Here is a 25,341-nt window from a genome sequence, read left to right as displayed (position 1 = left end):
TGGATTGAACCCTGGTCTCCCGCATTGCAGGCAGATTCTTTACTGTCTGAGCCACCAAGGAAGCCCTAGGGAATCTTGGTCCTATTTCAAAATCCTTCATTTTAGCAGACAACCCTTTTCTTTAAGTTCAGCATGCAGGTTCTGGCCTGCTTTCTGTGGACTGTGATCTGATTTTCAGATCTTGCATTTCATTTTGGTTTGTCTGGTGCTGCTGAGGACACGACAGGTCCCTGCCAGTATTGTCTGAGGGCCTGGTCTGGCCTACAGGTGTTCCTTGGCAGGGGGAGATCTCAGGCCCTGTGGCAGGCTGCTTGTGGAGATAGGTTCCCCTTTCCAGTGCCCCCTTCTTTACTGCTCCCCAGCTGCCCTAGTGAATGTGGGTGAAGGAGGGGAGTCTCAAGCCCATAAAGATAAAGAGACTTCCCAGGCTGGGTCACTTACAGTGCTAGCAGAAGCCCTGTTTATGCCTCCTGGATGCCTAGGCCTGGCTTAGTAGGGGAGGGGCATCTTGTGCCCAGTGGAGGAGAGTGCTTATCTTGGTTATTTACTGTTATGGGTCCCCTATAGATGGCCCCTTGCTGGGAGCTGGGTTTTCCTGACACTCTTGGATGGACAGTCAGTGAGTTATAGGGAGAGAAGATCCTATGTGACCCCTTCCTGTTGCTAGATGTAGGTCAGGGTGAACCAGTCCTGGCACCTTCTCTATGCTGCTCCCTCAGTCCAAGGGCCTCCAGACCAATTCGTCCTCTTCTCACCACTGTAAATGTTCTCCTTCAGTTGTCACTTGTGTTTCCAGGGTCTATAATTACACTCAGCAGAGAAAAGCAGGATGAAATGGATCTACACCATTTTGTCAGATTACAGATTTTAAAATTTCTTACCTTTTATTTCTCCTATAATGTCATCAACAAGGCATACTTAAATCCTTTGATTTTATCATTTTAGAAAAAGACACAACTTTAACTTGGCAAATGTGCAAAATAAATCAAAAAATCAGACAGCATTCTTTGTATTTGTATTCTACCCTGTGAATAATCAAGACATGTGAAAAGATGCTTAACTAGGCCTAATTAACAAGTTAGCTTCTTCTCAGATTTCAAATGAGTAAAATAATCTCTTAACAACTTTAAGTTTCAAGGTGCAAAAAACTGCAAAGAATGAATTACAAAGGCATGCAAAAGACTGCAAAGAATGAATTACAAGGGTTTACAAAGGCTTAACATATCGGTACTATGCGTGCATGCTAAATTGCTCCAGTTATGTCCAACTCTTTGTGAGGCCACGGACTGTAGCCTGCCAGGCTCCTCTGAGACAAGAATACTGGAGTGGGGTGCCCTCTTCCAGGGAATCTTCCCGACCCAGGGATCAAACCCTGGTCTCTTTATGTCCACCTGCATCGACAGGTAGGTTATTTATATATGGTATATTTAAATTCTTTTTCTCTGCAAGGGTCAGAAACATAAAAAAATAGCCACTAGAGGGCAGAAGACTCCAACTCTCCCCCACAGCAAGAGCTTGCTGGGCAAACTGCCACAGCTCCAGAACCAGAGCAACTGCTTAAACCTTACTGGCTAAAACCAAGGGATACCATTTTAATCCATTCTTCCCCAAACTCTACTTCTAAAATGGCATTGGCCATGGATAACCTCCTCATCTTTGTATCTATATTGTGCATAACATGCCGTAATGTTTCCCAAAAAGTTCTTTGTAACTAGACATAACAATTACTGAATATATTGTAGAGAAACACAGCTAAACTTCTTTCCTTTTTTTAGTTTTTAGAATTTAAATTTTCAAAAAAAAAAATAGAATTCAAAATTTCCACTCAGTTGTATTATTTTGTAGGCAGGAAAAAACTCACAATACTATAACATACATTTTCTTTAAAAAAAAAAAAAAGAATGCAGTTTTCTTAAAAAAAAAAAAGCTTTAAAAGGCATTCGTTAGGAATATCCTTAAAACTGTAATCTCGTGTAATACAACTAGATCTTTGCTGAAAAATATGAAGGAAACAGCTCTACTTGAAACATACTTCATGATGAGAAAATGTGGTGATAATTCTCTACTCTCAGTAGCATTACATCTCCTCACAGATGTTCATTTCCATGTGGTTTTCTTACCAACAAAGTAAGAAAGAAGGAAAAAAAAAATAAAAGGAAAAAGAAAAAAAACTGAGGGCTTTAGAGAGAGACCAGTTTGGGCTAATCTGAACACTTTCTTTCTTTCTTTTTTTTTTTGCTATGCCGTGGGGCTTGCAGGGTCTTAGTTCTCTGACGAGGGATTGAACCTGAGCCCTCAGCAGCTAAAGCCCAGAATCCTAACCACTAGGACACCAGGGAATTCCTTGAACACTTTTCAAATCAGAGTTGGGCAAATCTGCAGGACTTACATGAGAATGCATGCTATTTAACATAGACTATTTCTTGTCCTATAGTACCCATAAACTCAATCCCAGCTTAAAGTTGATGGTAAAGTTATAAACTGGTGGTTGAGGTACTGTGATACTTAATATCTATTTTAAAATCTTGTCAAAAAATAAAATAAAATAAAATCTTGTCAAATTTCACTTAATGTGTGTTCATTCATTCAGCCAGCCTCCACTGAGGAGGCTCCACCTACTATGTGCCAGTAACTGTGCTTTAGACCAAGCAGAGAGCTAAACCAGGAACCCAGAGAGGCAAGCATCAGAGTCCCAGAAATGAATTAAAGCACACTTACCCTTAACAGTTATGTTCCAATAAGCTGTGTTCTTATAACTTTGAGCATATTAGCAAAACCCAGCTCTATCAAAATCTCCAAGGAGCTTACAGCTCAGGAAAGGGCAGTCACTTGGCCAAATATATATATATATATATATATATATATATATATATATATATATATATGATTTACAGCTTCAAAGGGCAAAGAGCCTAGAATATGAAATGTTCCGTGGCCAGATAAGAAAATTTTTCTGGGCAGAAAGAGCTATCAAGAGTTCCATCCATCCCAGCAAAGTTAAAAATCCCAGCTTTGTTTTCCTTCGGTTTTAACATTAGAAGATGGATCTATCCTTGTGTAAGAAATTTATTCAAAAAGGCAATGCTTTCTTTCCAATTGGTCTACAGATAGTTAGAGCTTCTTCAACAACGGAAAGATGAGACTGACAGGGGAACTCAGCAGGCAGTGGACACAATGCTGGTCAACAAACCAGAGTCCCAGGGGCCTGAGAGTGCTGAGACTGGTGTGAAGATACTTAGAGTTAGCAGAAAGAGGTTCACACGGACTCTGCAGAAGACATAACTGCAAATATTTAAGACAAAATTACTTAGCAGTTATTCACACCTTGATGTTGGCATTTCTTTAAAGTTCTGCCTTAAAGTCAACATGACCCAGCTTTGAGTCTTAGTTTAAAGGCAGAGGAACCAGAGATCAAATTGCCAACATCCACTGGATCATTGAAAAAGCAAGAGAGTTCCAGAAAAACATCTGCTTCTACTTTATTGACTATGCCAAAGCCTTTGACTGTGTGGATCACAGGAAACTGTGGAAAATTCTGAAAGAGATGAAAATACCAGACCACCTGACCTGCCTCTTGAGAAATCTATATGCAGGTCAGGAAGCAACAGTTAGAACTGGACATGGAACAACAGACTGGTTCCAAATAGGAAAAGGAGTATGACAAGGCTGTATATTGTCACCCTGCTTATTTAACTTATATGCAGAGTACATCATGAGAAATGCTGGGCTGGAAGAAGCACAAGTTGGAATCAAGATTGCCGGGAGAAATATCAATAACCTCAGATATGCAGATGACATCACCCTTACGGCAAAAAGTGAGGAAGAACTAAAGAACCTCTTGATGAAAGTGAAAGAGGAGAGTGAAAAAGTTGGCTTAAAGCTCAACATTCAGAAAACTAAGATCATGGCATCCGGTCCCATCACTTCATGGCAAATAGATGGGGAAACAGTGGAAAGAGTGGCTGATTTTATTTCTGGGGGCTCCAAAATCACTGGAGATGGTGACTGCAGCCATGAAAATTAAAAGACAATTACTCCTTGACAGGAAAGTTACGACCAGCCTAGACGGCATATTAAAAAGCAGAGATATTACTTTGCCAACAAAGGTCTGCCTAGTCAAAGCTATGGTTTTTCCAGTGGTCATGTATGGATGTGAGAGTTGGACTATAAAGAAAGCTGAGTGCTGAAGAATTGATGCTTTTGAACTGTGTTGGAGAAGACTCTTGAGAGTCCCTTAGACTGCAAGGCGATACAGCCAGTCCATCCTAAAGGAGATCAGTCCTGAGTGTTCATTCGAAGGACTGATGTTGAAGTTGAAACTCCAATACTTTGGCCACCTGATGTGAAGAGCTGACTCATTTGAAAAGACCCTGATGCTGGGAAAGATTGAAGGTGGGAGAAGGGGATGACAGAGGATAAGATGGTTGAATGGCATCACCGACATAATGGACATGAGTTTGAGTAAACTCTGGGAGTTGGTGATGGACAGGGAAGCCTGGTGTGCTGCAGTCAATGGGGTCACAAAGAGTCGGATACAACTGAGCGACTGAACTCAACTTTCCATATTTTGGGGGGTAACATATTAATATGTTACATACTGACCTTTCTATGGCTCTGTTTTCTTATGGGTAACACAGAGATTATAACAGTTTCTATTTCTTGGGGTAGTTCTGAGAATCAGAAGGAACCAAGCATGTAAAATGCATAGCACAGTGCCTAGAATGCAAGTGTAAATGAATGATAAACTACTGATCTTCCTGTCTCCTTTTAATTGTATACAGTCTTCTCTGTCCTACAAATACATGACGATGAACACAACTAGTGATAGTGTATGTTCGTCTCCACTGAGTTGTTTCCTCAAACTGTAAGAAGACACAGCTGAGTGACAAGTCATGAATGAACATTCACTTGGAAAAGCCCCTGAAGAGAGCTATGCGTCAGACCCTGGGGCCACTTATGTATTGCTGAACTGAAGATATAAATGCATCTCTCAACAGGATCAAGGCCTGTTTTTTAAAACTGTAACTGCAGGCAGAGTGCACAGAAGTAAACAAATCTCTTCTCCCCCTGCAAATGTCCTTGACACTCAAAAGTAAGGAGACTACTGTCTCCAGTCCTGACCTGTAGCTCCCAAAGGGCTGCCTGGAGCATAGTTTGGGTACTCTGGCTCATAAGCTGTACCATTCTCTAACCTTGTGGGGCTTAATCATGTACACTTATGGTTTATCCTTCACTCTCCGGGCCACACAATTAGGACACACTGCTGCCTTCCAACAGGGGCAAGAAGTTCAAAACCCATTTGGAACTTGAAAATTAAGCATAGATGGCTCAATCTGCAAAACTAAATCCAGGAAGTGGTAACAAATGGAGAGATGCATTGCCATGAAGAATACTCAAACCTTCCAAATAAAACCCATCAACTTGACATGTGATAGGAAGTTTCAGATTTTGCTCTATGATTTCTCAGAGAACAGGTTCATCAGTCTCCTTCCTTCCCTCCCTGACTGTATCTTAGATCCAGTTTAGAGGATGCTGAGCCATTAGCCACTAGGTTGGGTCCTATTTAAGGCAGCTATAAAGATAATGTCTTTAACATTATATCCATGTCTGAAATATACCCTGACTCCTGTTTAAAATGATAATACCACATCCAGAATTCTATAATTACTATGTAAATTCTATTTTGAGATTTTAAATTTAAGAGCTTATAATTTCTTATGGAAATAAAATTTGCAAGAATTATAAATGAATTTTGCACACAGGAAAAAGATATACTTATCTACTCTTAATAAATTCCTTGGATGAAATGCCTAACTACAGAGGATATAAAATGGCCTTTGAAGATTGGGATGTTGACAGATTCCAAAAGAAGAATAAGAAGCATCAAACCACTATTTACTTTAAATTTATAGCCACTTGTTAGCAGGGCCTTTAATCATCAAAGACACGGTGTTTAATATTCAACTTGCTGTATACACTCAACCAATTTCCCCAGCAACTGCTCTTGGAAGTTCAAGTTGAGGAAAGGACTGAAGTTTCCCACATCCACACTGCAACGTCAAAGCAACAAATGCAGAGCGCCTTGCATTAGAATGCATTGTGGGTGCTCTCCAGGACAAAGGTTTTCAAGGGCCCTGATGACACAGGCCACATGAGCTACCCAGAGTTTATCAAGCTAGACTGGTAAACACAAGACTGTCTCCAGGAAGTCTTGGTGACCTTGAGTTTGAGAGGTTTCTCCAAGACTATTTGCCATTAGATTTGGGCTTCCATCCTGTTTACTGTATGCCTTCTTTGAGCCCAGTAACAAAAGACAAAGGGAACATGTATCTAAGAGGCAGGGAGCTCAAGTCCATCAACTCTAACTGACAGGTTCAATTCATTAATCTCTGGAGTGGACTGGTGCTGACCAGGGACGCAAGAGTACACTTCACAGAGAGGAACAATGCCGCTGAGGCACTAAGGCCTGACTTAGCATAAAAACAGGCCTGACAGGAATGGCAGACTCGTGTTAATGAGTAGTTAGGCGCCAGCAGGGGCCTGTAGTCAGCTGGTTTGTTCCCGCACAGCCTTGCCACTTGTTAAAATACTGTAACACTGCTGAATTGGTTGTTAAATATTGTGAACAAATATCGCAGACGTCAGATTACACAGTCCTGAAAAGGAGGTACAGAAGCCTTGAGAGGAGCTGGCAGGAAAGTGGACCGGGACATCTCAAGGGGTCTTAAATAGAGGGCATGAAGGAAACTTTATTTCAGGAGGACCTTCGTGACATGTGGGTCTTCTGCCTGATCTCCCCAGGAAGTGCAGAGAGAGGGCGTTTTGTAATCCTGTGCCTGGCAGAGGTGACAAGTTGTTGTTTGCTCCCGGCACTTCATGGGAAGTGGCTCATTGGTCACTTCATGATAGACAATCTCCGTTTATTTAGACAGAGCCAGGCCTCACCTGCCTTAGATACCCAGATGGAAACAACCAAGGCTTTGAGATTTTTCTGACTAATGCTCTAATACTAATTTTTCCTGACTAATACTTCTTGGAAATCTATCTCAGTCCTTTGCCACCAGCCTCCTGCCCCAGGGCACATGCAGTGAGATGGCAGCTGGGCGTAAAGAGATAAGGGCAGAGGACTATCCCTTCTGATTCGTGAGCAGGAGCAGTGGGGGTGCAAGTCACAGCCCAGGAATGAGGAAGAGTCTTGTGTGAGGCGAGGCGGGAGGAGGGAGAGCAGGGCCTCCTCCAGAAGCCGGGTCAGTGACAGGCCCCCAGCAAGGGCAGCTGCACCGGGACGCAGGGTCCTTACGGAAGGAGCCACGCTGGAACCACACAAGCGCAGCTCACAAGGACGGTGAGCGAGTGGCAGGATGGGTGCGCCCGATGCAGGTGACCCTGGTGACTGTAACTGGAAACCTTTGCCCGTTCACCAGTCCCTGGAAGAACAGTTTCCTAACAACACACAGAAACAAAATGCAAATCAAGAATGACATCAGCTTGGGAAGTGGATGTGCTGAGGAGCTGTGACAGGATGACCACCGTAAGGACGTTCGCAGATAACAGCATCCAAGATTCTGACAAACTGTGGGTCCAGAGGTACTGGGCCAACACATGGACCAGAGTTTCCAGAGGGCTGTGGAACCACAACCAGCAAGAACATGCAGCGAAAGGAGGAACGGGACTCAGTTTATTGGTAGAAAATGCAGAGCTCAGGTCAAAGCAGAGCCCATCAGGCTGGGCACTTGAAGCCGTGGCTCCCCCAGAGGTGGGGGCTGTCCACCTCACATTTATGGCCTGGTAACAGCCAGACTACCAGTGACAACCTAAGTTTACTTTGTAGAAAATCTTCTCACAGTAGGCAGCTCTGGAATGTTTACAACAAAATAACCAGCTTTCCATGTAAGCATCTCTCAGTGATGTTAGAATGAAGTCCTCGGTGGTGGATAAACCTGAGCTCAATTATTTCCCTTTAGCATAAACTATTAGATACGGGCTGTTAAGCAAACAGGTGGTTGCCTCCCGTTGGAGGCAAGACTCCAGCTTCCATGACTTTCCTTGACTTCCAGAGAGCAGATGTGAACTTTCTCAGAGGAGGAGCAGCCAAGAAACCTGAGGCAAGATTAAAGGGACCAAGGAAGCTCATCAAGATTAGCAGACCTGAGACACTGCATACACCCTAATCTTGTCAGCAACCAAACACTGAAGTATTGTTATAAATACTTTATATTTATATTTATATATTTACCATCTGAGCCACGAGGGAAGCCCACATGGTTATAAAACTCATCAAATCCTCTCCGGTCGGGACACATACTTTTTTGAGGCAGGAGCCTGCTGTGTCCCTCTGTGCCTAAAAATAAAGCTTTGCTTTTCTACTTAACCCAAAACAGTCTCTAAAGTTGGATTGGGCACTTGTGTACAGACAGGCTAAGCTATGGCATCAGCTTCACCTAATTCAGTGTTGCCTATGGCTCCCAGCACTCACACTGTCATCCACAATCTTCCAAGTCATCCATGACCAGCCTTAAGCAATGTGTGTGGGGGAAGGGAGGAGGGGAGTGGAGACATTTTATGTTATAATCAACTTCAGTGCCAAATCTACAGGGCCTATCTCATAATGAAATCATAATAATAAAAGTTAGCATTTATTTATCCATTTTGAAAAAAATTTTTGTTTTTGAGGGTTTTCTTGTTAAGAGTGTGCTGTTTTGTTTTTGGTTTTTGGGGGGGGGGTTTTGAGGGTTTTTATTTTTAAAACCTGCCATTCTGAAATTTATGTTCTAGTTGGGGGAGACTAATAAACAACAAAATACATAGGGTGCCCAATGGCACTATGGGCTATGGAAAAGAATAAAGCCCCAAAGGAAGAATAAAGGGAAGGATGTGATGAGGGAGCGCTGGCAGGGAGAGGCAAGGATGGGCCTCTCTGAAGGGTGAGCATGGAGGGCAGCAGCCCAGGCCACTGTGGGGGTGGGTGGGATGGTACAAGGTAAGGTCAGAGAGGCCAGGCCCAGGACCCAGGGGCATGGCTCCAGGTAAGTGTAGTGGTTTTAGTCGCGAGCGAAGTCGCTCAGTCTTGTCTGAATCTTTGCGACCCTGTGGACTGTAGCCTACCAGGCTCCTCCATCCATGGGATTCTCCAGGCTGTAGTGGGTTGCCATTCCCTTCTCTAGGGGATCTTCCCGACCCAGGGATCAAACCCCGGTCTCCTGCACTGCAGGCAGATGCTTTACCCTCTGAGCTACCAGGGAAGCAAGTTGTGTCCAACTCTTTTGCAACCCCATGGACTGTCCCATGAATTACAGCCCACCAGGCTCCTCTGTCCATGGTATTTCCCAGGCAAGAAAACTGGAATGGGTTGCTGTTTCCTTCTCCAGGGGATCTTCCTGACCCAGGGACAGAACCCATGTCTCCTGCATTTCACAGGGATTCTCTACCACTGAGTCACCTGGGAAGCCCAACTCCTGTTAAGTTTGGATTAAGTTCTGAGCCAGATAAGAAGCTACCAGGGACTAACATAATATGATTTACATTTTAAAAGGATCCTCTGGTGTGTTAAGAAGAAACTGTAGGAGGATAGATTAGATGTGGGAAAAGCTAGTTAGGAGATTTAACAATAACCCAGAAGACAGATGACAGTAGAAGGGACCAAGGTGTAGCAGTGGAGATGACAAAAAATGTTTAGTCTAGATTTACTCTGAAGGCGAATTGACAGGATTGGCTGATGGACTGGATATGAGATTAAAGAGGAAGAAAGAAGTTGAGGATGACTCCTAGGATTCTGCCTAAGTGAGCAGAAGGATGGAAGCACTTTTCTGAGGTGAGAGAGTCTCAAAGAACAGGTGCATATATGTATATACATAAAGGGGTAGAGGAATCAGGAATTTGGTTCAGGGTATGTATTGTGGCTCAGTAGGTAAAGAATCCGCCTGCAAAGCAAGAGACCTGGGTTCGGTCCCAGGGTTGGGAAGATCCCATGGAGAAGGGAAAGCCTGGAGAATTCCATGGACTGTATAGTCCAAGGGGTCACAAAGAGTTACACACGACTGAGCAACTTTCACTTCACTTCATGTCAAATTTGGAAACTCTAACAGAAGTCTAAGCGATGAGGTCAAGTACATAGTGAGTCTAAATGTCAAGCCAGAGATCCAAGCTGGAGAGAGAAATCTGGAACTCAGCAGGGCTCTGAGGGCATTTAAGGCCCTGACACTGGATAAAATCACTCAGGAAGTGTGTGATGACAGAGCAAAGAGCTGACAACTCAGCCCCAGGCTCTCCAATACTAAAGGGCTGGAGAGGAAAGAATCAGGCAAAAGAGACTAAAAACAAATAGACAAGTAAGAAGACGTTGCTTCCCTGAAAATGCAAGGAAGAAAGAATTCAAGAAGGAAAAAAGTCAATGCTGCTGACAGATCAAGAAGGAGAAGGCTTAGGAACTTCCCTGGTGATCCAGTGACTAAGAATCCATACTCCCAATGCCAAGCAGTATGGGTTTGATCCCTGGTCAGGGAACTAGATCCCACATGCTGCAACTAAGGGTCCCATGTGTCAACAGCTAAGACCTGGCGCAGCCAAATAAATAAATATTAAAAAAAGAAGAAGAAGGCTTTTGATCTAACAATGACCTTGATAAGAGCTATTTCCATGGAGTGATGGAGCTAGAAGCCAGGTTGGAGGGTTTTAGGAGAAACAAGGAAAAGAGGAACTAGAAACAGCAAGTGTAGATGACTCTTTTGAGGGTTCTTCTGTAGCAGAGAACAGAGGAATGAGACTATAACTAGAGGGGGATTTGGGGTCGAGGGTGGGTATTTTTTGAAGATGGGAGCTATTAAAACACGTCTGTACAATCATGAGAATGACCAGTAGAGAAGAAACCAATGATGCCAGAGATTACCAGAAGTGCAGATGCTGGGCAGATGAAAGTAGACAGGAAGAGAAGACTAGGCAGGGGTAAATCTCCCACAGAAACAAGAGGGAAGAGGGAAGGAAGCTGATGGGTGTGGGGTGTAAGGGTGTGCTCATCCTCTTCTGAGAGCTTCTGTTTTCTTGATGAAATAGGAAACCAAGAACAGCTGAGAGAAAGGTTGAAGGAGGTAATGGGGATTTGCAAAGAGAGGAGAAAATACTATACAGTGACCCAGGAGGGTGAACATGTTGGGGAAAAATTGTGCGATGGATGGGCAATAAGGAGGCTCCACTTGAGGTAGGAGGTTATGAATTTAAACAGAACTTGTCATGAAGATGTAGAGAAGAGGGAACCCTTATATGTTCTTGATGAGAATGTAAATCAGTGCAGCCACTAATGTGTGGAGTTTAGCCACTCCACACTAAAACAGTATGGAGTTTTCTCAAAAAACTAAAGCAAACTGTCATATGATCCATAAATTCCACTCCTGGGTATACATCTGAAAAAAACAAAATCAGTAATTCGAGAAGATATATGTACTCCAATATTCACAGCAGTACTACTTATAATTGCTAAGATATGGATGCAACTTAAGTGTCCATCAACAGATGAATGAAAAAAGAAGATGCAGTATGTATATACAATGGAATACTACTCAGCCATAAACAAGGACAAAATTTTGCCATTTGCAACAACATGAATGGACTTGGGGAGTATCATGCTAAGTTAAATGTCAGACCACTTATATACATAACATTTGAAAAATAAAACAAACTAGTAAGTATAACAAAAAAGAAAGAGACACACAGATATAGAGAACAAACTAGTGGTTACTAGTGGGGAGAAGAGAAGGAGGGGTAAGATGCAAAGAGGATTAAGTGGTACAAGTTATTATGCACAAAATAAATACACTATAAGGACATACCATATAATGGGGAATATCACCAATATCTTATACCAACTGTAAATGGAGTATAACCTTTAAAAATTTTGAATCACTATGTTGTGTACTTGTAACTTATATAATATTGAATGTCAACTATACTTCAAATTATTAAAAAAAAAAACAAGGAGTCTCGTCACTGTGGCAGTGTGTTAAGAGGCCCAGGAGATAAACGCATGAAGAGCTGGGTTTCCAAAGCCCACCATGTGCCACGCATTATGCCTCATACACTTCGACTCTCATTATGGCTGCCCCATGACAAGGTAGGCATTACTATCCCCATTTTACAAACGAGGGAACCTACACAGAGAGGCCAAACGATGTACCCAAACCACAGAAAAAAGCAGAACCAGAATTCAAGCCAGGCAGTCTAACGCAGCACCACCACCACCCATGCTATGCAAAACAGTTCTCTCAGATCAGAGTACTCCTTAATGATGGCTTCCAAAATAATCTTTTTTCCATGAAATGTCTAGATTTTAAATCCAATATAAACTTTTCAATGGTCACCTCAGTTCACAGTAGTTAACAGTTGTTCTCTTTGGGATGAGAAGTAATGCAGAGGCAGCAGGATAGGAGGGAAAGAGGAAAGGTTAAATGAACCACAATTCTGAGCCTAAAAGAAAAAGGATAAGAAATAAGTTAGTTCTTGCTTAGAACTAAAGGAGGCTGACTGATCCCGATTACTAAGTCCTAAAAATCAGAACAGATCTTCAATAAACGGTGTTGGGAAAACTGGACAGTTAAATGTAAAAGAATGAAATTTTTTAGAACACTTCTTAACACCATACACAAAGATAAACTCAAAATGGATTAAAGACCGAAATGTAAGACCAGAAACTATAAAACTCTTAGAGGAATACATAGGCAGAACACTCGATGACATAAATCAAAGCAAGATCCTCTATGACCCACATCCTACAGTAACAGAAATAAAAACAAAAGTAAATAAGTGGGACCTGATTAAACTTAAAAACTTTTGCACAGCCAAAGAAACTATAAGCAAGGTGAAAAGACAAGCCTCAGAATGGGAGAAAATAATAGCAAATGAAACAACTGACAAAGGATTAATTTCCAAAATATACAAGCAGCTCATACAACTCAATACCAGAAAAACAAACAACCCAATCAAAAAGTGGGGAAAAGACATAAACGGACATTTCTCCAAAGAAGACATACAGATGGCTAACAAACACATGAAAAGATGCTCAACATTGCTCATTATTAGAGAAATGCAAATCAAAACTACAATGAGATATCACCTTACAGCAGTCAGAATGGCCCTCATCAAAAAGTCTACAAACAACAAATGCTGGAGAAGGTGTAGAGGAGAGGGTGTGGAGAAAAGGGAACGTTCTTACACTGTTGATACGAATATAAATTTATATAGCCACTATGGAAGACGTATGGAGATTCCTTAAAAAACTAGGAATGAAACCACCATAGGACCCAGCAATCCCACTCCTAGGCATATACCCTGAGGAAACCAAAATTGAAAGAGACACATGTATCCCATTGTTCATTGCAGCACTATTTATAATAGTGAGAACACGGAAGCAACCTAGATGTCCATCAACAAATGAATGGATAAAGAAGTTGTGGTATATATGCACAATGGAATATTACTCAGCCATAAAAAGGAATGCATTTGAGTCAATTCTAATGAGGTGGATAAACCTAGAACCTATTATACAGAGTGAAGTGAGTCAGATAAAGATAAATACCATATTCTAACACATATATACGGAATCTAGAAAAATGGTACTGAACAATTTATTTACAAGGCAACAGTGGAGAAACAGACATAGAGAATAGACTTATGGACATGGGGAGAGGGGAGGAGAGGGTGAGATGAATGGAAAGAGTAACATGGAAAGTTACATTACCATATGTAAAATAGATAGCCAACAGGAATTTGCTGTCTGGCTCAGGAAACTCAAACAGGGGCTTTGTATCAACTTAGAGGGGTGGGATGGGAAGAGAGATGGGAGGGAGGTTCAAAAGGGAGGGGATAGATGTATACCTATGGCTGATTCATGTTGAGGTTTGACAGAAAACTGCAAAATTCTGTAAAGCAATTATCCTTCAATAAAAAATAAATAAATTAAAAAAAATCAGAACAGAACCATAAGGGAGTTTAAAAGTTTTTTTTTCCCCACAGAATTCTTAAAGACAATGAAAGGTACACAACTTACTTACTGGCAACACTGATGATGTTACCAGATGATGAACTCATCACCTTTACGGCCAACATTTTCTTAGTGCCTGAGTGCTCTTTAAAGATACATATTTGGAAATAAATACAATTTTCCACATTAGAAAAAAATACTATTTGGTTTTCTTAATATTAAGAACAACAGTAATAACAGCACCAGAATAACAGCAACTGACTATCTATGATGGGTCCCTTATACTGTTCCCTGAGTTAAACCTACTCCATGAGGCAAGCATTCTGATTCCCATTCTGTAGACAATTCTAGAGTCAGAGGGGTTAAGAAATATGACCCAAGTCACATAACCAGTAAGTGGTAGAACTCTGAATCTGCGAATATCCGGGCCTGGATTAGGCAATAAACAAGGAAGAGACAGGCTTATAACCAGAAATAGTCACTAGCTAGGTCAAAGAACTGTCAATAAACTTAAATAATAGACTTTTAAGCAATTCAGTCAGGGAAACTTACAGAAGGGTTGTTACCTAATTTCAGAGTATACTTCATAAGAGGAACACTAAAGTCTCCATGACACACAACAGGCTCACATGACTATTTTCTGAAGTTTTTTTTTAATTGGAGGCCATTTACTTTACAATATTGTCGTTGTTTTTGCCATACATTGACATGAATCAGCCATGGGTGCACATGTGTTCCCCATTTTGAACCCCTCTCCCACTTCCCTCTTTCTGAAATTTTAAAAGAACAAAACAAAAAAAAACAATTTCACTCTCTCCCTATTGAACCAAGTGTTCCCTGCCTCTAAATGTATTTGGATGGAGATCAGAAAGAGACGCAGACAAAGGGGCCTCCAGGAAACCACTCCTTGCCCTGGTTTCACCAGGGAGGCTGTCCTTTGAAGTCTCTCCCAACAGTTTCACTTAGATGTTTTTCTCTCTAAGACAAGGAATGATTCCTCAGAGATCCACCACTGGAAGGCAGAGAAACAAACTATCACATACGTGTATGTCAGGAGTTTTTTGTTTGTTTAATATTAGTTTGTTTTAAACTTTGCTTCTTACCTGGATCCACATCAGAAGAGCAAGGAATAGAACAAGCTTCCTCAGAACTAAAAGCCTCACTGTTGGTCTCCTGCCTGGGTCTCTGCAACACATAATCCCTTATGTCATAAGCTGATGGCAGGTCCAAAGCATTGCTCTCCTCTGTCTGGCTACCTGGAGTGGTCTCCTGGGTTGCCATAGTCCTACATGAAAAAAATGAGACAATTCAATATAGACGGCATTGCATGAGAGAAGCCTCCATTACAGCCATGGCTTAAAGCACCTTAAAGGCCAAACAACAGTAGAATCAGAATAATTTACTTTCTTGTTATTAATGGTTTTCCTTGTCTTCATTTTAGACCCAGTATTTGTTCACTATGTCTCTCCATTATGAGAAATAAATAATTCTCAGCACAGAAAGAAACCATGAATAATTTCAGCTAGAAAATGAACTGTGTGTCTGATAAGGATGAAATACTGTGCAGCAGTACAATCCAAGGACTGAATAAATATTTAACAATATGGGAAACTGTCCATGATATATTAAATGGAAAAAGATTTAAAAACTACAGGTAGGGTTTCATCCAGATTTTATAAAATATCGTGTGTGAGACGCCTGTGTATGAAATATACAGACCTACAGCTAGAAAGGGCTTCCCAGGTGGCACTAGTGGTAAAGAACCCACCTTCTAAAGCAGGAGACATAAGAGACTAGAGTTCAACCCCTGGGTTGGGAAGATCCCCTGGAGGAGGGCATGGCAACCCACACCAGTATTCTTGCCTGGAGAATCCCAGGAACAGAGCCTGGAGGGCTACAGTCCATAGGACTGCAAAGAAGAGGACACGACTAAAGCGACTTAGCATGCATGTACACACCTACATAGCTAGAAAAAACAAGTCCGGAAGGGTATGAAAAGTGAAAGTGAAAGTGTTAGTAGCTCAGTCATGTCCAACTCTTTGTGACCCCATGGACTGTAGACTGCCAGGCTCCTCAGTCCATGGAATTCTCCAGTATACTCCATCTTAATTCCAGTGATAATTCATTCAGTGGTTTAATTCCTGGGTAGTGAGATTACAGGTGACTTGCATCTTCTTCTGTAACCTTCAGACAACAGTTAACAAGCCAGACCTCGAGGATACAAAGGTGAGTACAATAGATACTTCCTTTGAGTTGCTTATGCTTGGATGATCCAAACACAGACAGACAATGCTAACACCATGATAAGGTGGAGAGACACTCAGAGAGGGGCAGTAGGCCTTCTGAAGGAGACTGTCCCCAGGCATGGGGCAGGCCATGACTGGCTCCCAGAGGAACCAGCTTGGGCCACTCCAAGTAGCAAGGGGTGTTGGCAGTGTGAAGTGAGAGTCAAGGACAGTCACACATTGGTTAACTGGGGAGAGACAAACCTGTGGTTGCAGATAGATGGCTGTGGGACCTCTGCTCTTCCTTACCAGCTCTAGGAAGGACTGCAAGGCCTGGGCTTGTCAACAACTTGGATACACACATCCTCTAGCTGAGCTCTGAAGACCTCAAAGGTGGCTTACTGGATTCAGCATTTGGACATTTCTTGTTAAAAACTAGGTGTCCCTTACCCCACCTGGTTGATGTCTACCGAAGGCAAGACAAGGCTAGCCTTGACAAGGTGGAAGGCTCTTTGCCAGCCCTGCCCACCTCTCTGTAAAGTAATTATGGGCCTGGGGAGATCATGGACCCTCTGCTACTCTCTGCCTCATCAGCGGTCATCAGTAAACCTTATTAAGGTCAACATTATGCCTTGTGACTGCCATGGGTCATCAAGCACCAGGAAGAGGAGACACATGGTCAGATCTGCAGATTTGGCAGCTGAACAGCAAAGGATTTGCAGGGCCTAAGTAAGCCCAGTGGCAGGCAATTTCAGAAGCAGCAGGAATTCAATCACCTGCTGTGGTCCCAGGGAGGAAAAGCGTGTGAATGAGGGCAGGACACTAGCAGCCAAGAGCAGGGGGCAGGTTAAGAACATATTTAGGAACAGAGATGAGAGTCAAACTTAATAACTAAATGGATAAAGGGGCTAAAGAGGAACCAGGAGTCAATAAAGAGTGACAGCTTCAGTGATGGGGCTATATTATCAACTGAGTTAGAGCAGACAGGAGAAACACAAGCTTGGGAGGAGGCAGTATTCCAAATTATGGAATACTATCCAGCTGTTAAAATGACAGTCAGAACTTGAAAGATGTATGTCTGAATGACAGAAGCAATTTCAGAATAGCATGAACAGTATACTAATATGAGAAGTTAACATTTATTGAGTGCTTATTGGATGCCAGGCATTGTGCTAAGAGCTTCCTCCACAACAGTCCTATGAGGCAGGTAATCTTATTACATATCACACTCATTTACCGTCAGATAGTCAGTCCCCAAACACAGGAGAAGCAGAGTAACTCGCCCAAGGAAACCTGTGTAGAAAGTACCAACCTAGGATGAACCCAGCTCCAAGACCTGCCAGCCTTCTGTGCCTGCAGAGCCTCCTGACTGCAGCCCAAGCTACCACCTGATCAGGCAAAAATAGGGAGGTATAAAAACAAATCAACAGAGAGACATGGCGAGATCATTCTTGTCTGAGGGCACCTAGTCACATGCCCTTGTGGACATTCCTTCAGGCAGACAGTGAGCCAAGACATCAGCTGATTGTTTCTGAAAGGAGTAATCAAGGTTCCCAAAGAAGTAAGAACATCCTGTCTTTGCACAGGTGCTGAATTAGGCTACCAAGTCTGAAGTTTCAGCAAACATATCTGCTGCAGGCATCTGTGGCTCCTCCTCCTGCTCTCATTTTACCAAACACTGCTCCAGAGGCTTCTGGAAGGGAACAGGCAGGTCAGTGAATGACAACCAAGTATCCTGCTTGCCTACAAAGGTGCCTTGGAATCAGCCAAGGGTCTCCTGCATTGCAGGCAGATTCTTAACCAACTGAGCTATCAGGGAAGACACACATATGCAATGTAATATTCTGCCATATAAAAGAATAAATCTTGCCATTTGCAGCAATGTGAATGGACCTAGAGGGCATTATAAATGAAATGATTCAGAGAAAGACAAATACTTTATGATCTCTCTTATACATAGAATCCAAAAAAGCTTTATATGTATATATATAATGTATTCACATGTGACTTCCCTGATAGCTCAGTTGGTTTTGGTTTTGGATTAAAAAAATCACTGCCAAGACCTATGTCACCTCTATTTTCTTATAGGATTTTTACTGTTTTAGGTCTTAAATTCAAGTCTTTAATCCATTCTGAGTTAATTTTTGTGTATGGTGGTCCAGTTTCATTCTTTTGCATCTGGCTGCCAATTTTTCCAGCACTATGTATTGAAAAGACTATCCTTTCCCCATTGAATATGCTTGTCTCTTTTATCATAAACTAACTCATCATATATGTATAGGTTTATTTCTGAACTCTCTATTCTGTTCTACTGACTTATGTGTCTGTTTTTATGCCAATACCATACTGTTTTAATTATTATAGCTTTGTAATATAAATCAGGGAGCATGATACCTGCAGCTTCATTCTCAAGATTGCTATGGCTATTCAGCATCTTTCATAGTTCCATAAATTTTAGTGTTTTGTTGTTGTTGTTTTATTACTGTGAAAAACGTCATTGGGATTTTGATAGATATTGCATTGAATATGCATATTGTTTGGGGTAGCATGGACATTTTAATATTAATTCTTCCAATCCATGAGCACAGAATATCTTTTCATTTATTTGTGTCTTCTTTAATTTCTTTCATTAATATCTTGTAGTTTTCACTATACAGGTGTTTCATTTACTTGATAAAATTTATTCCTAGGTAAAAACATAAAAATTTTAAGAAGAAAATTTATTCCAAGGTATTTTATTCTTTTTGATGCAACTGTAAATGGGATTGTAGTCTTAATTTCTCTTTGCAACAGTTCACTATGTAACAGATTTTTATGTGTTGATTTTGTATCTCACAACTCTGATGAATTTTTTTATTAGTTCTAATAGTTTGTTGATGGAAGTTTTAGGGTTTTCCATACATATCATGTCATTTGCAAATAATAACAGTTTTACTTCTTTTCCAATTGAGATGCCTTTCACTTCTTTTTTTTTGCCTAATTAATCTCACTATAGCTTCCAATACTACGTTGAATAGAAGTGGCAAGTGTAGCCATCACTTTCTTATTCCTGATCTTAGCTGCGGGCTTGTCACACACGGTCTTTGCCTAGATTGCACAATTACTATGATTCTCTTTTTCAGATAACCAGCTATCCAACCCTCTATTACTCTATCAATTCACCTTATTTTTATACATATTTCCATTTAAAAATTGATAATAATGAAAGCTTCTGAGAGGATGCTTAAGATATAATCAGTTTGCATTTTCAAAGGTTCACTCTGTCAGCTGAGTGAAGCACGAATCAGAGGAGAGTAAATATGAAGTAGGGAACACAGCTAGGAAGATCTACAGAAATGTCCTAAGATGTGCAGGGGCTCTGGAGTTGGAGAGACAGATCTCACTTTTTAGCTGTCATCCTGGGCAAGTCACTTAAACTCAGTTTCCTCATCTATAAAAATAGTTGTCATAAGAATTATACAAAATTTAAGCACATAAAATGCTTAGTATAGTGTCTGCACTCAATAATGGCTAGCTCCAAGAAGTAAAAATAGTAATAATTAAAAAACAAATGATAAGCTCCTCTCTTCCCAGACTATCACCAGCCCATTTGCCCCTCTATTTCCCATTCTGCAGCCATCTTGCTTCTTTCATTCTTTACCAGTATATTCTCTCGTCCACAATCTTATTAATACCCTGATCTTCCCCACCCTGCCCATCCTGTCTTTTCCTCCAACTATCTACCTACTGGACATGAGAGTCATCAAACAGGTGAGGGCAGACAGACTCACTCTAAGTAGCTGAGTACCCACATATAATGGGCTCTCTGGCCAAATAAATCCTGAGATGTTTATCTCATAACTTCCTCTCAGGCCCCTGCTTTTTAAAAATATTTATTTATTTGGATGCCCCAGGTTTCAGATGCAGCATGTGGAATCTAGTTTCCTGACCAGCGATCAAACCCAAGCCCTTTGCATTGGTAGCACAGAACCTTAGCCACTGGACCAAAGGAAAGTCCCTCAACGCCCTCCTTGACACTTTCATATTTTCTCTACTCTTCTTCAATTGGACCCTCCCCATCACTCTCACAACTTCCTCTTCATTTCAATAGATCATGTTACTTCCCAACTGACAAGGAAACAGAATCCAGCAGAGGAACTTCATCTCCATCAAAACATAATAAAGGCTCCCATATCTGCACTCAGTCATGTCCAACTCTTTGCAATCCCATGGACTTACAAGGCTCTTCTGTCCATGGAATTTTTCCGGGCAAGAATACTGGAGCAGGTTGCCATTCCCTTCTCCAGGGAATCTTCCTGACCTAGAAGAATCGAACCTGGGTCTCCTAAATTGCAGACAGATTCTTTACCATCTGAGCCAAGCTGTCCTTTGTGTGGCAAAGGTCAACCACTATACCTGGGCTTTAGATTCAACTCTCTGGACCTTTCCAGAAGCCCATAATGCCATCCAACCATCTCATCCTCTGTTGCCCTCTTCTCCTTCTGCCCTCAATCTTTCCCAGCATCAGTCTTTTCCAATGAGTTGGCTCTTTGCATCAGGTGGCCAAAGTATTGGAGCTTCAGCTTCAGCATCAGTCCTTCCAATGAATATTCAGGGTTCCTTTTCCTTTAGGGTTGACTAGCTTGATCTCCTTTTCCTTTAGGATTGACTGCTTGATCTCCCCCTATCCAAGGGACTCTCAAGAGCCTTACAAATAGCTGAGAAAAGAAGAAAAAGTGAAAAGGCAAAGGATAAAAGAAAAGATATACCCATCTGAATGCAGAGTTCCAAAGAATAGCAAGGAGAGATAAGAAAGCCTTCTTAAGTGAACAATGCAAAGAAATAGAGGAAAGCAACAGAATGGAAAACACTAGCAATCTCTTCAAGAAAATAAGAGATACCAAGGGAACATTTCATGTAGAGATGGGCAAAATAAAGGACAGAAATGGCAAGGACCTAACAGAAGCAGGAGGTATTTAGAAGAGGTAGCAAGAATACACAGAACTACACAAAAAAGATCTTAATGACCTGGATAACCACAATGGTGTGGTCACTCACCTAGAGCCAGATATCCTGGAGTGTGAAGTCAAGTGGGCCTTAAGAAGCATTATTATGAACAAAGTTAGTGGAAGTGATGGAATTCAAGCTGAGCTATTTAAAATCCTAAAAGATTATGTTGTTAAAGTGCTGTACTCAATACGCCAGCAAATTTGGAAAAACTAGCAGTGGCCATAGGACTGGAAAAGTCAGCTTGCATTCCAATCCCGAAGAAAAGCAATGCCAAAGAATGTTCAAACTACCCATAATTAACATTCATTTTGCATGCTAGCAAGGTAATGCTCAAAATCCTTCAAGCTAGGCTTCAACAACATATGAACTGAGAACTTCCAGATATATGTATATGTATAAGAGAGAGAATGATAAAATAAATGGGGCAAGTGTATCTGGTGAATCTGGAAAATGTTATTTGAGAGTTCCTTGTACTAGTCTTGCAATTTTCTGAAAGGGTAAAATTATATCAATATGAAAAGCTGTCAAGAAAGTAAGCAAAAAGAAAACCTTTGACACCTGCCTTCCTTACAGCCAATCTCCTCTCACTTCCACAGACTTCTCAGGAGTCTAGAATTGGCTCATTTCCTCATCTCCACCAGCTCAGTCTCTCCACCATAACCTCTAGAAACTCCTTCTTCTGACATTCTTTCTTTACTTTTCAGGGAGCCACTCATCGGACTGACATCCCATCACTGCCTGCTCTGTGGTTCATCTTCCATCTCCAACTGGACTTCTTCAAGGATCAGTCCAAGGCTTTCTCCGCTTCTTTACACCTCTGAAACATTAATTACCACTCAGAAATGTCTAGTCTAGTTCCCCAACCTCAGAACCCTTTCTTTCTATCAGGTTTTCCAACAAGCCCTGCTTCCTCCCACTGCACCTATCCTTCCTTCTTGTAGATAACTATTCTAAAAAATGGAGGAGGAGGGAACACTTCCAAGTTTACTCTATGAGCCCAGTATTATCCTAACACCAAAACTAGACAAAGACATCACAAGAAAACTATAGACCAATATTGTGAATACAGACAAAACTATCAACATATAAAAAGGATTATACTCTGTGATCAAACAGAACTTACCCCAGAAATGCTAAGTTACTTTAACATCTGCAAATCAATCAATGTAATACACTATAATAGAATAAGGGACAAAAACCACAACAGACACACACACACAATCAATAATTTGACAAAGTCAAATACCCACTCACTATCAAAACACTCAACAAGCTAGGAATAGAGGGGAACTTCCTCAATCTGATAAAGGGCAATCTTTTTTTTTCTGGCCACTCCTTGCAGCATGCACAAATTCCCCTAACCAGGGATCAAACCCATTCCCTCTAGCCACTGGACCACCAGGGAAGTCCTAAAGGGCATTTTTTTTTTTTTTTAATGAGAATTTTTGAAAAACCTGTAGCTAGCATGGAACTTCATGGTAAGGCAAAAGCAGTAACTGCTTTCATCATTTCTATACAACATTGTACTGAAGGTTTTAGCTGCACAATTAGGCAAGAAAATGAAATAAAAATTTTCCAGATTGGACAAAGAAAAGTAAAACTATTTCTATTAGTGGAAGACATGACCTTATGTATAGAAAGTCCCAATGACTCCACTTAAAAAAACTAGTAGAATAATGAAACAAGTTAATCAAGGTTGCAGGATATAATATCAATACAGAAAAATCATTTGTATGTATACACACTAACAGTAAACAACCTAAAAATGAAATTAGGACTTCCCTGGTGGTCCAGTGCTTAAGAATTCATCTGCCAATACAGCGATACAGCTTTGGTCCCTGGTCCAAGAAGATCCCACATGCCTCGGGGCAACTAAGCCTTTGTACCACAACTACTGAGCCTCCACAACAAAAGAAGTCACCACAAGGAGAAGCCCATGCACTGCAACTGGAAACTAGCCCCAACTTGTTGCAACTAGAGAAAGCCCACGCGAAGCAACAAAGACCCAGTGCAGCCAAAGATAAATAAAATAAACAAAAATAAACTGTACAAAAAAGATAAAAATAAAATAACAATATAATTCCATTTACAAAAGCATAAAAAGAATAAAATACTGTAGCTCAGTCAGTAAAGAATTTGCCTGCAATGCAGGAGACCTGAGTTCTATTCCTGGGTTGGGAAGAACCCCTGGAGAAGGAAATGGCAACCCACTCCAGTATTCTTGCCTGGAGAATCCCAGGGACAGCGGAGCCTATAGTCCATGAGGTCTCAAGAGTTATACACAACCTCACAACTAAACCACCATACATTTCATGAAAAATATGTAAGGCATGTACATTGAAAACTATTTTAAAATGTTGAAAGAAACTAAAGATCTAAGTGTATGGAAAGACATCCTATGTTCACAGACTAGAACACTTACTATTTTAAAATGACAATATTGCCAAACTTCATGTATGGATCAATACAATTCTTACAAAATCTGTTGGCATTTGCAGATGCTGACAAAACTATTTTAAAAATTCATATGGAAATGCAAGGGGCCCATAAAGCCAAACAATCTTAAAAACAAAGAACACGAAGTTACAGTATCCATACTTTCTTATTTCAAAACCAACTATCAACTATAAGGTTTAGTAATCAAGGCTGTAGTATTGAAATAAGGACAGTCATAGAGGTCATTGTAATAAAATTGACAGTTTTGATGTAAAATTTTATATTTATGGTCAACTGATTTTCTCCAGCATCCAAGACAATTCCACAGGACAAAAACAGTCTTTTCAACACTGAGACAACTGGATATCCACATACAAAAAAAGGTAAAATAGCTCAAGTACTTTGGAAAACAGTTTAGCAGTTCCTCAATTGTTAGAGTTACACTTGGATCAGGCAATTCCATTCCCAGGTATCAATATATATGTTCAAGAGAAATAAAAACATGTGTCTGCACAAACTGTACACAGATGATCATGTGTGCATGCATGCTCAGTTGCTTAGTCATATTTGACTCTTTTGAGATCCCATGGACTGTAGCCCGCCAGGCTCCTCTACCCATTGGACTTTTCAAGCAAGAATACTGGAATGAGTTGTTATTTCCTCCTCCAAGGGATCTTCCCTACCCAGGGAGCAAACCTGGGTCTCTTAAGTTGTCTGCATTGGCAGGCAATTTCTTTACCAACGAGCCACCTCAGAAGCCCCCACAGATGTTCATAGCAGCTTTATTTATAAGAGCTAAAAAGTGGAAACAATCCAAATATCCATCAACTGGTAAATGGATGAATAAAATGTGGGGGGCACTAGTGGTAAAATGCCTTATGGCAGAAAACAAAGAGGAACTAAAGAGCCTCTTGATGAAGGTGAAAGAGGAGAGTGAAAAAGCTGGCTTAAAACTCAACATTCAAAAACAGAAGGTCATGGCATCTGGTCCCATCACTTTATGGGAAATAGATGGGGAAACAACGGAAACAGTGAAAGACTTTATTTTCTTGGGCTCCAAAATCACTGTGGATGGTGACTGCAGCCATGAAATTAAAATTTCATTCTTCCTTGGAAGAAAAGCTATGACAAACCTAGACAGCATATTAAAAAGTAGAGACATTACTTTGCGGACAAAGGTCCATCTAGTCAAAGCTATGGTTTTTCCAGTATTCATGTATGGATGTGAGAGTTGGACCATAAAAGGAAGATGAGCACTGAAGCATTGATGCTTTTGAACTGTGGTGTTGGAGAAGACTCTTGAGAGTTCCTTGGACTGCAAAGAGATCAAATCAGTCAATCCTAAAGGAAATCAACCCTGAATATTCATTGGAAGGACTGATGCTGAAGCTGAAGCTCCAGTACTTTGGCCACCTGATGCAAACAGCCAACTCATTAGAAAAGACCCTGATGCTGGGAAAGATTGATGGCAGGAGGAGAAGGGGATGACAGAGGAGGAGATGGTTGGAAGGTATCACTGACTCAATGGATATGAGTTTGAGCAAACTCTGGGAGATGGTGAAGGACCGGGAAGCCTGGTGTCCTGTGGTTCACGGGGTCGGAAAGAGTCAGACACGACTGACCGACTGAAGGACAACAACTAGTGGTAAAGAACCCGCCTACCAATGCAGGAGATGTAAGAGATGCTGACTCAGTCCCTGGGTGGGGAAGATCCCCTGGAGA

General features: G+C 41.2%; 1 protein-coding gene across 10 annotated transcripts in view; it reads right to left on the bottom strand.

Annotated features, from left to right (window-relative positions):
- Positions 1-25,341, bottom strand: part of SHLD1 (shieldin complex subunit 1) — a 121,601-nt gene that overhangs the window by 75,920 nt on the left and 20,340 nt on the right. For 5 of the 10 annotated variants that reach the window (XM_043883780.1, XM_043883782.1, XM_043883778.1 and 2 more), the window contains exon 2: positions 15,073-15,254. In XM_043883780.1, coding sequence (XP_043739715.1) covers positions 15,073-15,250 — 178 coding nt within the window. In that variant the 5' untranslated portion in view covers positions 15,251-15,254. Of the gene's footprint in view, positions 1-4,499; positions 8,101-9,468; positions 12,457-13,913; positions 14,982-15,072; positions 15,255-17,506; positions 17,528-25,341 lie in introns of those variants that run through there. The other 5 variants (XR_006337029.1, XM_043883781.1, XM_043883783.1 and 2 more) reach the window with 5 other exon arrangements.

The sequence above is a fragment of the Cervus elaphus genome, chromosome 23, assembly GCF_910594005.1.
Source record: "Cervus elaphus chromosome 23, mCerEla1.1, whole genome shotgun sequence".
NCBI lineage: Eukaryota > Metazoa > Chordata > Mammalia > Artiodactyla > Cervidae > Cervus > Cervus elaphus.
This window is presented reverse-complemented; position numbering and strand designations above follow the sequence as displayed.